Source organism: Ahaetulla prasina, chromosome 2 (assembly GCF_028640845.1).
Source record: "Ahaetulla prasina isolate Xishuangbanna chromosome 2, ASM2864084v1, whole genome shotgun sequence".
Classification (NCBI taxonomy): Eukaryota; Metazoa; Chordata; class Lepidosauria; order Squamata; family Colubridae; genus Ahaetulla; species Ahaetulla prasina.
Genome location: NC_080540.1, coordinates 197,532,534 through 197,550,027, shown reverse-complemented (window position 1 = coordinate 197,550,027; position 17,494 = coordinate 197,532,534). Strand labels below are relative to the sequence as shown.

At 40.0% G+C, this 17,494-nt stretch overlaps 1 protein-coding gene across 3 annotated transcripts in view; it reads right to left on the bottom strand.

Annotated features, from left to right (window-relative positions):
• Window positions 1-17,494, bottom strand: part of CORO2A (coronin 2A) — a 67,728-nt gene that overhangs the window by 22,763 nt on the left and 27,471 nt on the right. For 2 of the 3 annotated variants that reach the window (XM_058165896.1, XM_058165898.1), the window contains exon 2: window positions 2,011-2,211. In XM_058165896.1, the coding sequence (XP_058021879.1) occupies window positions 2,011-2,211 (201 nt within the window). Of the gene's footprint in view, window positions 1-2,010; window positions 2,212-13,628; window positions 13,785-17,494 lie in introns of those variants that run through there. The other variant, XM_058165897.1, reaches the window with a different exon arrangement.

The following is a 17,494-nucleotide window of genomic DNA, read 5'->3' as shown; positions in this document are numbered from 1 at the left end:
TTCTGATCATGTGACCATGGGGATGCAATGCTTGTAAGTGTGAAAACTGGTCATAAGAAAACTGGTCATAGTGCTGTTGTAATTTTGAACGGTCACTCAATGAACTGGTGTAAGTCGAGGACTACTATGAATACTGGAACTGCTAAAGACAACTTTAAGCTGCTCTGATGTTTGCTGTGCATGAGACGACCGTGTCATGAGCACATATGAATTAAGTATCGTATCAGGGATTAACACTTGGTCATGCCAACCTTAAGGAAACATGAGAATGGCCCCAGAAAGATTTCTCACTCTTGAGATGAGTTGCTCCTTGTGCCCAACTATCCTTTCTTTCAAACTGGACCATGTATCTATGAGACCATGGAGTCCTGCCCCTATTCTTCTTTGGCCTCCATGAGTTCAGGTAAATGGAGATCAATTTGCATTTGTTATAACATAATTATACTAAGCTACTACAGCACTTCGTGCAATCCAGGAGATTAATAAAATAACACTGGCATCACAAGCAACCGATAATATGAACACGACTTCCTCCCCGGTTGTAGATTTTCTCACATTTTGTAGGTTTTACATCCAGGCTTAAATATCACCAGGGCTCCTGAAGCACTTCTCTCTCATCAAACTAGACAGAACCTGAGCATATGACGGCCGTCGCCAGGGGAGCTTTTTATCAGGTCCGCCTGATACACCAGTTGCGTCCCTTCCTAGACCGGAATTCCCTATGCACAGTCACTCACGCCCGCGTCACTTCCCGCCTGGACTACTGTAACGCTCTCTACATGGGGCTCCCCTTGAAGAGCACCCGGAGGCTCCAACTGGTCCAGAATGCGGCTGCGTGGGTAATAGAGGAAGTAACTCGAGGCTCCCATGTGACACCTCTCCTGCGCAAGCTGCACTGGCTTCCGGTGGTCTTCCGGGTGCAATTCAAGGTGTTGGTGACCACCTTTAAAGCGCTCCATGGCATAGGACCAGGTTATTTACGGGACCTGCTGCCACCAATAGCCTCCCATCGACCTGTGCGCTCCCATAGGGAGGGTCTCCTCAGGGTGCCGTCAGTCAAACAATGTCGACTGGCGACCCACAGGGGGAGGGCCTTCTCTGTGGGGGCGCCTGCCCTCTGGAATGAGCTGCCTCCAGGGATACGTCAACTCCCTGACCTCCGGACCTTCTGACGCGAGCTAAAGACCTTTTTATTTTATCGCGCAGGGCTGGCTTAATGTAATTTTTTAACATGGGTTTTATTATGGTTTTATTATAGTTTTAAATTTGTTTCAGCTTAATTGAATTAGATTTTTAAAATGCTTTTAGTTTTTGTGTAATCTGTTTTTATTTGGCTGTAAACCGCCCTGAGTCCTTCGGGAGAAGGGCGGTATATAAATTAATTAATTAATTAATTAATTAAATAAATAAATAAATAAGGTCTGTTGGGTTTAAGAGGTGCAGACAACAGAACGATTCAAAGCATGAAAAGCTTGAGTTGTGGAAGGAAAGAGACAAAGGTAATCCTCGATTTATGCCCCCTTTTGCGACCTTGAGTGAATCATTGCAGTTGTTAAGTTAATAACATGGTTATAAAGTGAATCTGGCTTCCCCATTGACTTTGCTTGGCAGAAGGTTGCAAAAGATCATCACATGACCCAAGGACACTGAAACCATCATAAATATAAGCCAGTTTCCAAGTATCTAAATTTTGATCCTTGTGACCATGGTGATGCTGCAACGCTCGTGTGAAAAACAGTCATCAGTCTCTTATTTCTGTAATTTCAAATGGTCACTAAACAATGGTTGTAAGTCAAGGACTACATGTATATGAACCCACTGCTTGTATATCAACTTATGGAGTTATTGCAGACAATATTGCTAATTTTTGAAGTGACCACTCAGGGCAAAAACAAAGCCCTCACTGAAAACGAGTTACTGATTTAGGCTTTATCAACATTTGGCCTCCCATGTTTTTATCCGCCCCACATCGATAAGCCAGTTATATAGGACAGGCTTGGAGATACCTACTTGACTGATTGGTATAACAAGAAAGGCGCCTCCGCCTGCACATTCGGTCACCACGGCAATAAAACGAGGATTGACAGCACAAAACTGGTTGTCATAGACACTGTGGGTGATGGGCACGTTGTCATAGCAGTTCTCTTTACTGGCGGCCTTGCCATAAACGTGGCGGAATTTAGAACTCCGATACTGCGGATTCCATGACATCTGCAAGACAGAAAGAGAATACAAACATGAAGTCTTCAGACACTTGAATTTTCCATTCCAGAGGTCTCCAGACTTGGCTGAGGAATTCTGGGAGTTGAAACCCACAAGACTTAAAGTTGCCAACTTAGAGATCCCTGATCTACAGTTAAAGTTATCTTTCAACTATGCTGTGGAAGTTCAGACAAATTTGAGACAGCCTAAGGGGAAGCTTGACTGCTTGGAATCTCCTAAAAATGTCATTGGCTGAGCTGGACTAGTTTCCCAATCACTAATCAATAGGAAGGTCACTTAATATAAGATCTTGGCCGAGGAACTCTGGGAAAGATTCATGAGAAAGATCTTCCTAAAAATCCAGAACCTTTTAGAATTGAAAAGTCATTGATGAAATATTAATCTGTGCTTAGATTTTTGACAATTTTATTGTGAAGATGTCTTTTATGCAACCAGTACCAATCAACCCCCAGGCAGCTGTATCAGAAACAACTGAATTGCTCAACACCGTATAATATCAAAATCAAACAAATCATATGACAGATTACTGCCTTGTGTGAATACAAGCACATATAATGCTACAAAAACAAACCAGGAAGCTGCAAAGAATGTAAAGTTGCTGCCAGATCCTGCGGGCACGGAGGCGGGGTGGGGGGAGCACAATACTGTACGGTAAGAATACATACCATAATATCTTGCCATTTTTTATTTTTTATTATTTATTTAAATATTAAAGCATACCGGAACTTGAAAAGGTCAAGTACTCTACAAAGCAGAGCTTCAGGCTAAATTCTAACATCCTTTTAAATCCTTTTTTATGCACTGTAACTGATAATGCCCTAGGTCAGTGATGGCTAACCTTTTTGCCATTGTGTGCCAAAAGCTGGGGGTGCGTGTGCCCACACCCACAATTCAATGTGCCCCGCCTCCCCATGCATGTGCGTGATCCCCTGTGGTCCCCCTGCTTTTGGCACACGATGGCATGGTGTGCCAGAGGCTTTCTTGGAGCCTGGGGAGGGCGAAAACGGCCATCCCCACCCCCCCGGAGGCCCTCCAGAGGCCAGAAATGGCTCATTTCCCAACTTCCAGTGGGCACAGAAGGCCCATTTTTTTGCCCTCCCCAGGCACCAGAGGCTTTCTAGGAGCCTGGGAAGGACAAAAACAGCCTTCCCCACCCCCTGGAGTCCCTCCAGAGGCGGGAAATGACTTCCATTTCCTGACTTCCAGTGGGACCGGAAGGCCTGTTTTTCACCCTCTCTGGGCTCCAGAGGCTTTCTAGGAGCCTGGGGAGGGTGAAAACAGCCTCACTCCCCCAGAGGCCCTTCAGAGGCCGGAAACAGCCCATTTCCCGACTTCTGGTGGGTCCAGAAGGCCCAAAAATTAGCTGGCTGGCACACGCATGCACACTGAAGCTGAGCTAGGGCAACGCTCACGTGCCCACAGATATGGCTCCGCATGCCACCTGTGGCACGCGTGCCATAGGTTCACCATCACAGCCCTAGGTGATTTATTTTGAGAACTAACTCAGCAATCAAGATTTCCTGATATTTAAAGGAGAAAAGATGATTATCTCCTTTTAAAGACATACTATAGGTTGTTGGCTCCAGGATATGTTGACATAACCATTATTAATTCATTAATTCATTAATTCATTCATTAATTCAGCACATCCTTTTCGTAGGTGTCTACATTCCAAAGCCTGTAAGGATGCATTGCTGTACTATTTGCATATTATGTTTTCTATATTTGGTTTCACCAATTACCGGTACTTTCAACTATGAAGTACCAAAAAAAGAAAAGGTACCGTTAAGTTGAGCTTGACTCCATGTGATTATTTATTTTATTTACTTCATTATCAAAGTTTGGTTTTGGTTGTTCAATGTGAGAGTCACAAATGAAACAGATGTTTAGCACATCACAAAGCATAATAATTGGAGGAACAGGAAAAGAGATATAAAGCCTGTTCTGCACTGCTGCCCTCTAACGTCTCACAGCAATATGGAGAAAAGCTTGTCGCATGGAGAACAGTTATTAATTACAGTAAATTACCAATCAAGCCAGGGTTACTAATAATAGCAGGCAAGTGAAAATTAAAATATTATTATTATTAAGTTTTTTAGGGGTAGTTTTTAATTATTGTATGGGTTTGCTTTGTATTTTAACTGGCTGTTCACTGCCCTGAGTCCTTCGGGAGAAGGGCGGTCTATAAATTAAAATATTATTATTATTATTATTATTATTATTATTATTATTATTATTATTATTATTATTATTATTATTATTATTAGAGAAAGAGTGATTTCTGCATACATATTTTTATGTGACTCTGTGCATAGACATATTAGTTGGTTTGTTTGTCTGTCTGTCCATTTGTCTGTCTGTCCATATAGGGCACTTTTTATACCTCTAACTGCACCTTTATTAGCTACTAATGGGTAAAGTTTTTTCATGCAGTGTTGCCAGTCAATGAGCACACCCTACCTATCAGCCACATTAGTGTAACTTGTTAAGTGTATAACAACCTGTTTTATTCCTTGGCATCTCAGGGTAAGTCAGTAGAAACACCCCAAACTTCTCATTTTCCTGGAGAGCTGCCATACTGCTGGTCAAATCTGAAAGGTCACAAGTTGTATCGGCCAACATTAGGCTAATGGGACTATATATCCCAAAAACAGTACCTGGCAAGGATGCTTACCTTTCACTGACTTGATCTCAGTTCCCAGTCACTTTAATCTTTCTACCGCCTGCATAGGTTGCATTCTGCCACCCCCATGAAAGCAAAAATGTGGGGTGGCTCGAAAAACAAAACAAATGAAGCCATGAAAACAATCCTGACAGAAATGAGTCAGCCATGCCCACTGGCTACACACGTCTCCTCTCAGCCTGTGCCTCCATCCACTATGTCCAAAGCAAACAAATCACTGGAAGCTGAAACTTCATCTGCTGGGGTGTGGCCATAGCTGCCTCCTCACCATCAGCTGAATAAACTCATTTTGCAGTCTTGGCATGTCTACCTGTGACTTCAGGGTATCGGTGACCTACCCTGTTGTTTGATTAACCTTCTTGAGGGCAGCAGCCGAAGTCCAAGTGTATCTCCAAGGGCTTGTATTAAACAGATTTTCTCTTTATGACAGGCACACGCGAATGCTAAACCACTTTCTGCTTCATTATATTTTTCTTTCTCCATCTTTCTCTCTCTGAAGCAGGGCTGTGTTCAGAGATGGCAGAGGTGGCCAATTAATTTTCCCAAGGTCACACATGAAAAACTGGAACTATTATGGAGGGCCAAATCCTAGGGCTGTAAAGGTTTGTACGTGTGCATGCACGTAAATATGTAAATATGTAGGAAAAAAGCAGTCACCTTCAAAATAAAAGCAGTGCCACTGTATTACGTACATGATGTACGTATGCTTATTTATATTTGATTTCTAATTTCTAACTGACCTCCCGTAGGCTGGACAGGGACAGCCAAAGGGCCGGGTGTGGCTCAGAGGCTGTAAAATACCCAGATCTGAGGTAGGGTGTGTGTATTGGACAAATGTTTCAAGTGTGACATAGAATAACATACCTGGGAAAGATCTAGATAGGTATGATGTAATCCTCATTCTGAAAGGACACGTGCACAATCCGTCTCCTCATTCAAGCCTACTGTTTTCAAAGTGCTTCCTTTATCATTTGCTTCCTGCCCAGTATTGCCCATTTGATCCACACATAGCACAGCAGAAGACACTCCTCCCCAATAATATTATTCAATCATTCTCTTCTGCCCGCCATCCATCTGACACAATTTCTGATTTCAGGGTGTTTATGAGAATATCAAATGACAATTATAATATGATAAATATTTATTTGTAAGTTTCTTTTTAAAATATACTGTTTTAATTGTTTAAATTGCTCTCATTGTGGACCAAAAGCAGTTCTAAGCGCTCTCTCAAGTTCAGCGTAGTGACTGAAGAGAGTTGAAACAACAAAGCAGGAAGTCTCTGGATAAAATATCAGTCATGAACTCAATAACATAAGCAAACAATGACCCCTACTGTAGATAAATATACTTTTTACACAATGCTAACAATAACAACACAATAAAATATACATAATCATAGTCCTTCAACTTCTAACCTTAACATGCATATTGTAATTATAATAAATTCTATTATATATCAGTGTGTGTAATACTATTTTCCCAATTTGTACTCATCTTTCCCCTGCTCCATTTCTTCTACAGTCACATCTTTGTCTTTAAACAATACCATTCTCTCCTTATGATTCTTTGCAACTTCTTCATAAATACATTTAAACATCAATAACATTTCTTCGTACAATGTACTTGTCCCCTGTTAAGTCACTAATAGTTTAATATATTAAAAATTACTCAATATTCCACCATAATTCCAATATTCTAGGAACGCCAATGAAGCCAATTTATCATCATTTCCAACTCCCCTGACCATATCTACAAAACATCAGAGTAGAGTTAAGCTTAGAGTTTAACTGAAATTCAGTTAAGAAGTAATACCATTACTCCTAAAACACACTCTCTCTCTCTCTTTCCTCCCTTTCTGGTAATTCTGAGAACAAATAGGTGGAATAGTTTTACCAGGTGCTCAGGTTTGAGTGAGCATCAAGTGCTTCCAGAAAATGCTAAGATCTGCACTTCAGTAAATGCCTTACTCCAGAAATGAGGAGGTGGAGAACCAAAAATGCTCTTCTGAATCTTTGCCAGCAGGCTGACTTGCACACAATATAGACTGCTAATGGACCTCAAAAATGGTAAAAGGAAAGAAGGGAGTCTTTGGAGATTAAATGTTGCATTGTTCCTGAAAAACAATCAGTATAAATCTTAATCCCTTATCTATAATTTGAAGATACTTGCTCCTTTTTAAACATTTTTTAAAGGATTATTGTGATGCTTTCTGGCAAAACTTTGTGATCATGCTAGGAGTAAGGCTGATGTTCCTAAAAAACTCATTAAAAATTCCTTTGTGAGAAAATGACAACAACACTGCCCCGAAGTGGCGTGTCACCACAACAAATCTTGTAGAAGCTACAGTATTCTGGTGAGGTGGAAGTAAGATCCTTTACTCTCAGCCACTGTTAGGCATGAGATATGGACATGCCAAAATCTGTCCTAATATTCTCTGAAATGCCCAGAGATTTTTCACGATAGTGAATGACAAAATGCCACATAAAAGACGTGGCATATGCAAATAGCATTATGTAAAACATGGCTTCATAACCTGGGTGGATTAAAATAACCACAAGATGTGGCTGCAAAACTCAAGAACAGCCACCAAATAAATAGCAATGAAAAGCAAATGTAACTCCTGTTCCCACATAGTGGTCTTCTGGATTTTTGCAGCTCAAATCCAATCTTTACTGACATTCTAAACCAGGGGTGTCAAACTCAAGGCCCACAGGCCGAGTCCAGTCTGTGGGGTGCAAGCCAAATTCGGTCTGTGGGGCCGCCGTGGAAACAGTGAAGGACTGGCCCACGGTGCCTCTGTCAGTGAAAACAGAGCTCAGGAGGGCTGCGTGCGGCCCTCCCGAGTTCTGTTTTTGGCTGCGACAGCCTCCTGCAGCCCTCTGCCAGCAAAAACGGAGCTTGGGAGGGCTGGCAGAGGGCTGCAGGAGCCGTCACAGCCAAAAATGGAACCCCGGGTGTGTGTGTGTGTGTGCATGTGCAATCTGAAGCACATCGAGATGATCACGCCCACGCTGGTCATGGCCACCCCAGCCACGCCCCCACCAAACTCAAACAGAACCCTGATGTGGGCCTCAATGAAATCAAGTCTGACATCCCTGCTCTAAAACTTTTTATAAACAGACCCTAGATTATCTATCTTGCACACTGCGTAACCTAAAAAGAAGCAAGCCTCTGCTTGTGAACTCTTCCACATGATGCTTGCTTGGCTTTAGAACAAGATGTTCTAAATTCTGACAACAAGCCAATTCTCTACTTCGATGGACAAGCAGTCAGTCTGATGCTAACATAGGGCTATTTCCCCAGAATTGAGATTCTGCCTTGAAATAGTTGTTGTTGAAAACCATTCTCAGTGCTTTCTTTTCTTAGTGAGCGACTATTTGTAAACCTAATGTAACAGGTCAGCATATTCAGCAAGGCACATGCGCAGCAGAGAAAAGATGTGTGTTTGTAGAGGGCTTATGAAATGAGACATTCATGAAAACAAGACAGTAGCACATGCCAATAATCAGCAGATGCCGGTAATCAGTGTCATGTACAGGCAGAATAGATCAATTTTCTTTTCTTAGCCTTTTAAATTGTTATCTCACATAGACTCACATGGCCTAACATAATTTTAAATGTGGTGGGTTTTATTAGGGTTTTATCATAGTTTTAACTTATTTTGGCCATATTAGAATCAGATTTTTAAAATGTTTTAATTTTTGTCTATGTTGTTTTATTCTGGCTGTAAACCACCCTGAGTCCTCCGGAAGAAGGGCGGTATAGAAATCAAATAAATAAACAAATAAATACTATTAGAGTCATCATCTTAGCGGGCGGGGGGCAGGAATACTTCTTGCGGATTTCACAGAAGAACCAGGCAGGGTAGGATATTTTTCTTCATGGCAAAACCTGCTGATCTAACCACTCTCTTACGAGGCAATGCAGTGAAATAACTGCAAGATTCACCATTGCCAGAAGAATATTTCCATTGGCTGACAAATGCCCTCTCCTGGTCAAAACTATTATTTGCAAAAACAGCCTTCAAAAATACACGTTTTGTGCAACCTGGTTTGGTTTTGGGAAGTAGGAAGCCACTGCTGTCTGAGTATAATCTTGAAATAAAGGATGCAAAAAGAAAGAGTTGGCCTGGCACCCAAATGACACCAGAGGCATCTTCAAACTAAGCTGTTAGATCAGAACAGTATCCGTTGCAAAACAACTGTACTATCTTAGATCATTGAAATTTCTAAAATAGCCTTTTTTCTTATCCTGACAAATTCATGCAATCCTTTGCTAGGCTGATTCAACCCCAAAGTCCAGCTAGAGATGGGAAAGCTTTTAATCACACATCAGGGATGAAGTTCCACTTCTAGCTACAAAACACTTAGAGAGAGACAAGGACCATTTTGAATAACACAGCAGAATGACCCAGGAAGAAGTTAGGAATTTTTTTTTTTATTGAAAAAGTTTTAAAAAACAAAAAAAATTTTTCCCCTTTTTCCCCCCTCCCTCCCTAAAAACCCCCTTCCCCCCTCCCTTCCCCCCCCCGACTTCCCGGGTCAATCACAAGGTATACATAAACCAAACATAGAGTAAAATTTTCCCTTCTAATCCAATTAACTTCATCCAAATCTTTTCATCTCCCAACCCCCTCCCCATTACATAAAATAATACTTCCTAATTATTCAAAGGCAATCTGATATTTCTTAATCTGATATCTGTTTTGTAGATAATCAATCCATTTTTTCCATTCAATTAAATATCTTTCCTGCATATTGTTTTTTAAAAAAGCTGAGATTTTAGCCATCTCAGCCAAATTAATGACTTTCAATATCCATTCTTCTATTGTAGGTACCTCTTTTTTCTTCCAGTATTGTCCAATCAACAGTCTTGCTGCTGTTATTAAATTCAGAATCAATTTAGTCTCAATCCCTGTACAATCCATTATAAGAAGAAGTTAGGAATTTTATCTGAGTAACATCTAATTAAAAATATGCACTAGATAGAAATGTGCATGTCCTTAAACACAGAACTTACCTTATTAAGAAAATGGGACAGAACAAGAATTTTACTTTTTTATTCCAGTTCAAAATCGACTGGTAGTCACATGGAAAACAGCCAATCTAACACTGTCTTATTTGCCCCAGATATGGATCTACATCTCATTTCATATCTTAGATACGAAATCAGTGCTAAAAGAATGGATAGGGACTGTGAGGTATTCCCAATATGGCTGTTCTTAAAATCTCCACAGCAGACTTTAAAAGGGTGAGACTTTAAGAAGTAATGCACCTGTTTTTTGCTTAAAGGACTGTCATTGGGTTAAGTAAGAGCCTTTGTTATACCTTGTTTCCCCCAAAATAAGACCCGGTCTCTTTTTTTCCTCCAAAAGACCCAATAGGGCTTATTTTGGGGGAAAACATGGTATCAGGGTGATCAGTCTGGCTGGGCATCCCACTTGGTTATAAAAGGCCAAGTGGTCTCAATGACTCTCTTAAAAGAAAGCAAATGACCAGCTGTCTGCAAGGAATATAAATCTTTCCATTCCCCACCATCCAGTCAGAGCTGAAGAAGCTTCTTGGATGAGAAGTGAAACTTCTTCAAAGAAAAACAAGGAAGTTTTTTTGCCTCTTAAAAAGCACCTTTGGGACTACTGTACTGGCTAGGATGAAAAATATGTGATTTGTGTTTACTTTTATTCAAACTAAGGCAATGTCAGGTTCTTCCTGTCAGACACTTTGGAGATCTCTGTGTGCTTTCCTGTAGTAAACCAATGAACTGTACACAACTTTTTTTGGTGAACTTTCTTCAGACTTTCCACCTCATCAACCTATGTACTCTCCAAATGCATGGATTTCAGATACACTGGTTGGGAATTCTGGGTGTTGAAATCCATGCATTTGGTGGGCCCAAGACTGTCCTAGGTGGATTTTTTTCCTCCTAGATTGATCACTGCTTCTTTTTGGCCAGAGCAGTAGAATTTCAGAATTCTTATTTCCACTGGAAATTTAAAAAAGAGATCTGACTGTATCTGTTCTTTGGTTTGCACTTTGTTCTTGCTCTGGCTCCAATTTGGTCTTTGAGGCAACTACTGGATTATCCATAGTTTCTGGTTCTGATATTGGTTCATCTCAACGTACTGCCAATTGCCCAGCCCAGATATTCCAAAAGTTATTGGGCAATATTTGAAATTCAACTCTGCCCAAGGTTCCATGGACAGCCTGGATTTTACAGTCTCTATTACCTCTACATGATGGTGAAGCCAACCCATAAATATGAAGTAATACCTATTGTGAACCGTCCTATAGAGAAAATAACAGGTCTAACAGCTTTCCCTAATCTAATGATCCCTATAATTCCCAGAATCCTCAGATCAGTTGAAGGGAAAGTTAACATTAGAAGAAACTGATTGCATCAGACCATCCACCACAGATCTCCTGCCAGTAACAACTGGTCACATATTACAGAAAGGAAGAAGGTACCAGACTGTCTCATTAGATGGACCAGTTTCTTTTGTGTGCAAAGTTTCAATGAAGGAGAGAGAAGAAAAGTTTATCTCTATTTCTCAAACCATTCATGACTTGATCGGCTTCTACACGCAGGATCTCCTCTTACATTTGCAAAAAATATCCATTGCACCTTCATCTGCTTTTCATCCCATTGAATGTACACTTCTCATAAACTAAGAGAATATACTTTTAGAAAGGATATCCACTCCCTAATTAGTTTACCTTGTAAATTAACAAAATGAAGTCATATGAGAAAGTACTATAGGTAGTCCTTGATTTACAGCCACAACTGGGATCAGAATTTCCACTGCTAAGCAAGGTGCTTGTTAAGTGAGTCATGCCCAATTTTACAGCTTTTGCCATGGTTGTTAAGCAAATTAGTGCAATTGTTCAGGGCATCATATAGTCATTAAGAGACTCCGGCTTCCCTCCCTGACTTTACTAGTCAGAAGCTGTTTGGGAAGGTCCCAAAAGTGATCACACAACCCTGGGATGCTGCAACTGTTATAACTACATGCCAGTTAACCAGTCCCTGAATGCTGATCACCTGACCATGGGGATGCTGCAGTGGTTGTAACTGGGAGGACTGGCTGTAAGTCACTTTTTTCAGTGTTGTTGTAACTTCAAGCAGTTGCAAAATGAATAGCTTTAAGTTGAGGACTATTTGTACTAAAGGAAATGCAAGTCATAAAATAAAACAAACTGACATTTTGGAACATAAAATAGCAAGATCACATTTTGTATCTTTATTTTTGCAGAAATCAGTATCGGTATTATTTTTCTGGGTTGGTTCGGATTTGAAATAGGGAAAGTGATTGATGAAGTAGAAAAAAAAGTCTGCACCATGCACTGAGAGTGAGCTCTTTTTTCCCTTTCCTCTCAAGTCATCCTTTATCTTACCAACCTATCAACTGGGTTATTTGGGGGCAAAAGTTTCCCTTCTTCCCGATGACTGGCAGGTAGGCCTCCCACTCACTTGAATTAAATGGGAAAATTGGCAGAGCTCCTGTCAATTTCGTCCCAGATTCCCAGTAGCTGTACAGTAAATAATGCAAGGGAATGGCAGTGCTGGCAGTCATGGCTGTACCCAGAAGCATCTCATGAAATATGCAAAATAACACTGCCCCTCCCCCCACAAAGCAATAAAGACAGCAGAAAGTAGCCATGCGAAAACCCTGTTGGCAAAAACAAAACCACTAATGCACACTTGGAGCAGAACCAGCAATACATTTCCTTCCCAGTTTCAACACATCAGCAGCCTGCTCTCTTTTTTTTACTGCAATAATCCAATCAAAAAGTCACTAAGGCAAGAGCAACTAGGAGCAGAACTGCCAACCGGGTAACTTTGTATAGAAAGAGCCCGCATAATGTCTGAATGGCGCTTTTTGAAGGGTGGGTCAAGCACAGAACTGGCTAATGCCTTTACAGAAACCAAGTATCTGGTTTCTCTTGCATCTCAAGTGAAAATATCCCAGGGAGAATAGTTCCTCCTGGTCAGAGAGGAAGAGGTGTGCCTGCAGCAGTCTAACCCGGCCAACTGGAACTTAGCAAATGTCAGTTCTGACCATGACTGAGGTATCATAAATCAGCTGTATGCCAAGACATTTGTTAAGGAAAATTGGAAAACACTCCTTTAAACACACTTATTCTTCTTCTAAGAACAGCATTTCCCAACCTAGGGCACTTCAGTTCTCTTGAGAGTTCAACTTCTCACATTCCCCATGTAGATGGCTGGAAATTCTGGAAATTGAGTTTCAAAGCAGAACTAGGGGGCACCAAGCTGTCTAGAAGATGCACAACCTTTTCTGTAAATAAAGGAAAGGAAAGGAACAAACAAAGGGACAGTTCGAACTTTTCAACTTTTTGAATTTTTTCTTTGTTTGAAAACTTTGAACAGACCCCCCTTTTTAAAATTGGTCTCATATGCTCATCTTCTTCCATTTGAGACATATTTAGAATGGAGTAGAAGTAGGTGTAGGAGTAGGAGTAGGATAAGATAGGACAGAATAGAACAGAATCCTTTATTGACCAAGTGTGACTGTACACACAAGGAATTTTAAACTGCATATGGGCATTCCCTCGTCAAAGGGAACTCTGCAATTTTGTAAGAAAGAAAAATTACAGCTCTCAGAAAGAAAATTCCCAACACCCTCAGCAACTAATATTGTAGCTCTGACGATTCCTAGCCATAAACCTCACATATAAAACAGTTAGTTGTAGTGTAAAATCACCTGCAGTTTGCATTATCTGCATTCCCTTGTCTTTGTCCTTTAATTTCTCCACCACCACAATCTCCTTAATACTGTTTTCTTTCTTTCTTTCTTTCTTTCTTTCTTTCTTTCTTTCTTTCTTTCTTTCTTTCTTTTTCTTTCTTTCTTTCTTTCTTTTCTTTCTTAATGGAAACGGTCCAGTAGAAAAAGTGACCCCGTGTGGATGCTGATCTTTCACAGGAAGGCCAAGAGATGTTGTTCCGTGTTTTAAAGTAATCTCAGACTAAAGTAGAAACTGCTACATGTACAGTCTTGAAACCCTGGATCCAGCTGGCTTAACCACTTGATGAAAGAACATGACATGGGCAGCTTGGCTCTGCAACTTGCTGCCGTTCCACTCCTTTACAGGCTGCGCTGTTTAACAAATTGCCAGACACTTGCCATCTGCTCCTTCTATTCACATCAAGACATATTACACTAGATGCCCTACCTAAATGAAGGGTCCTTTTGTTTAGTGGCAAGCTGCAAGAAATGTAAGACGGCAGACCACAGTATTATTGTCGGCCACCTTTTCTTGCAGTAGAATAATGATTATTCCAAATATGTCTTTTAGAACAGTAAAAAAAGAAAGGTACAACCATAGTCCACTGTCTGGCTTATTTTACATAGAAATCCATTTATAGCAGCATTTCATATGTTGCAAAGATGATTTTGCTTTTGCTTTAGTGTATTGAGTACAATCAGCCATTGTGGCTTGTTGTTTTTTTCTTAGTTGATACTAATTATTATTATCAGTAAGTAATTATTATTATTATCATCTGTAAGTCATTATTAATATCAGTAAGTAATTATTATTATCATCTGTAAATCATTATTATTATCAGTAGGTGGATAAGCCATTACCAAGATTATACAGTTAGTGCTTAGTATACTGCTGATGAGAAACTAACCACAAAAAAATAAAGTATATTAAATTATATTAGCACCAGGACAAACAATGAGAATTCAATAAAAAAGAGTATTTGTAGCTCAGGGTTGAAATAACGGGGTCTTGGTGCTTTGTAAGCGTGGTTGTTTTCTTGCAGATGTCTCATGAGAATGCATTCATGAACACCAACTAGTCACAAGATACGATAAAAACTCTTTAATTTCATAATATATGGACAGACTTAATTATAGTTTTAATTGGGAAATTGTGACCATCCTAGACCAAGCCAAATCCGAAAATGCTAGGGAATTTCTAGAAGCCTGGCACTCTGACAATTTAGCCATCAATAGACACATAGACATAAACAATATCTATATATTAAAGAGACAATGAGCAAGCCAAAAAGGAAAAAAAGACCAAACGAACTTCCCACCAGCAATAATCACCCAGATGAGCTTAGATTAATTACAAGATTAATATCAGATCAGACCAACAATCAAGCAAGCAATACCTCAAGCAAGGAATTGCCAAACAAGCCAACAGTAAACAGACCAAATATAGAGCTTCCAAGGCCACTCCCACCTACACTGACAAGGGCGAGTCAATAGACCAGGGGTCTCCAACCTTGGCAACTTTAAGACTTGTGGACTTCAACTCCCTCAGTTTGCTGGCTGAGGAATTCTAGAACTTGAAGTCCACAAGTCTTAAAGTTGCCAACGTTGGAGACCCCCGCACTAGACTATAAAATGAGACTAAACCCCACTCCTTACTGGCACTGATGATGCTACATAGTTTGGGTAACACAAACTGGTCTCATCTTCCCCCATATCTACCTTGAATGAATTAAGAAGAAAAAGCATCTTTTGGCAGCACAGATTATCTGATAAACTAAAAGAAATTAAGCTTGGTTGTTTTCTTGCAGATACTTCATTAAACTAGGTAACATCATCAGTGCTACTGTAGCAAAGACACTAAGTTCAACAGGCACTGTGATTCATCTTAGTCACAGAACCATTTTTCTGATTATGCAGTCTTTCCTTCTTTAAGGCATGTTTGGGCTAATTTCTCATTGTTACTATATTTTTACTTGAAATTACTTATATTTAACACCCTAGTATCTAGTTGTTCCCAAAGGAACCCAAAACAGATTTACATCTGAAGGGTAATATTTTCCAGGAGTGGGGAGCAGAATATTGTAGGAATCCCCCAGAATAGATTTATTTATTTATTTATTTATTTATTTATTTTGTCACAACAATATATGTAAGTATCATACAGAAAGGGGCCGGAATAGCTCAGGCTGTTACGAAGCCTGTTATTAGAACACAGTAGCCTGCAATTACTGCAGGTTCAAGCCCGGCCCAAGGTTGACTCAGCCTTCCATCCTTTATATGGTAGGTAAAATGAGGACCCAGATTGTTGGGGGGGCAATAAGTTGACTTTGTAAAAAATATACAAATAGAATGAAGGCACATTTGTGCGCTTATTATAGAAATATGTAGCTGAAAATGATGAAATAATCCAAAAAGCCTTTTCAAACATCTTCAAAATGTGATGGGGTGTGGAGCTGTGCACTATCAGACATCATTTTATACCTTAAATGAAATGACAGTGAATTATAAAACAGAACAAGATACATATCCTCTATCCATGCTTGAACCTATTTGATAGGGTTATTTAAGAATTAGAATCTTCATTTGCTCATCATTCTAAATTTCATTCACTTTAATCTTTGTTAATTTTCTTCTTTGTGGCACCTTGTGTGAACCCAGAGAATGGGTTAGTTCACGACTAAGTTAAGCATGTTGTGCAAATTCAGCTACCCAGGGAAAAAGCACTTTTGGCATGTATGCTTAATTCATTGAAACTAGACTTGCCAAATCAAATTTACTGGGATGCCCACTCAACTATTTCTATAGTAACAACAAATGGGTTTTTTCCCCCATATACTAAAAAGTGTTTGGCTCTTTGGATCGCAAATTGTGCAATCCAATCTACTGTCCAGACTACAGTGTAGAATTTGTTATATTTATGCCTCCCCTCATCAGAACAAGTCAAGGAAACAAATCTGCCTTCCATAGCTGATACATCTTTGAGCAGTTCAGGTGTTCCTCAGGAACTATTAAATTTTAATCATTTAATAATGATTAAAAAAAAGTGAGGAAGAACCTCAAAGATTAATTGCACAAAACAGGTCTTCTTGATAAGCAGAGCTTGTGGCTCATCTCTCTCTCACACACGGACAGACGTGCACTTATTACAAAGAGGTTTATTCATACTGCCAACCATAAGTACAATTACCCATTGTTCTCATTCTGGTCTGTATAGCAATTAACAGTGATTAGAGGGCAAGACATGTCCCTTTTGAGCATTCTGTTCTCTTCACCATGATTCCATCACACCACTACGACCAAGAAACATAGATGAGACTCCTCAGAGGTCTTATGCATGATATATGCTCTAATTTTCAGTGGCTTAGGACTCTTGAGACAAGTATCTCCTGAAACGTGTTTGGTTTAACTTGCAAACTTTGTGGTCTGCTAAATATTTTAACCTGCAATTCCTAATGAATTATTGGCACGCTTACTGGAAAAGTAACATCCCTGCTGCTCCGCTTTCTTCTATGGAGGCAAACTATAATTACAGGAAGGAAAACAATGTAATTCTGAGAATCAACTCTCAACTCCTTCTTAAGGAGCAGGTGGCAGCTGTGGCCACAAGGGCTTTTCTGCAGCTCCATCTTCTGAACCAATTGCAACATTTCTTGGAGTAGGTAGGAGAATTACTCATTGTCACTCCTGTTTCAGTCATTTTTCAATTGGACTGTTACCATGTGCTTGGCATCGGGCAACATTTTTATTATATTCAGAGAGCTGCATTGGTTGTTGGTTGATTTCTAGGTGGTAGTTGTCACTTTGAATTAAACCATTCAGGTTTGAATTAAACCATTCAGGCCTGA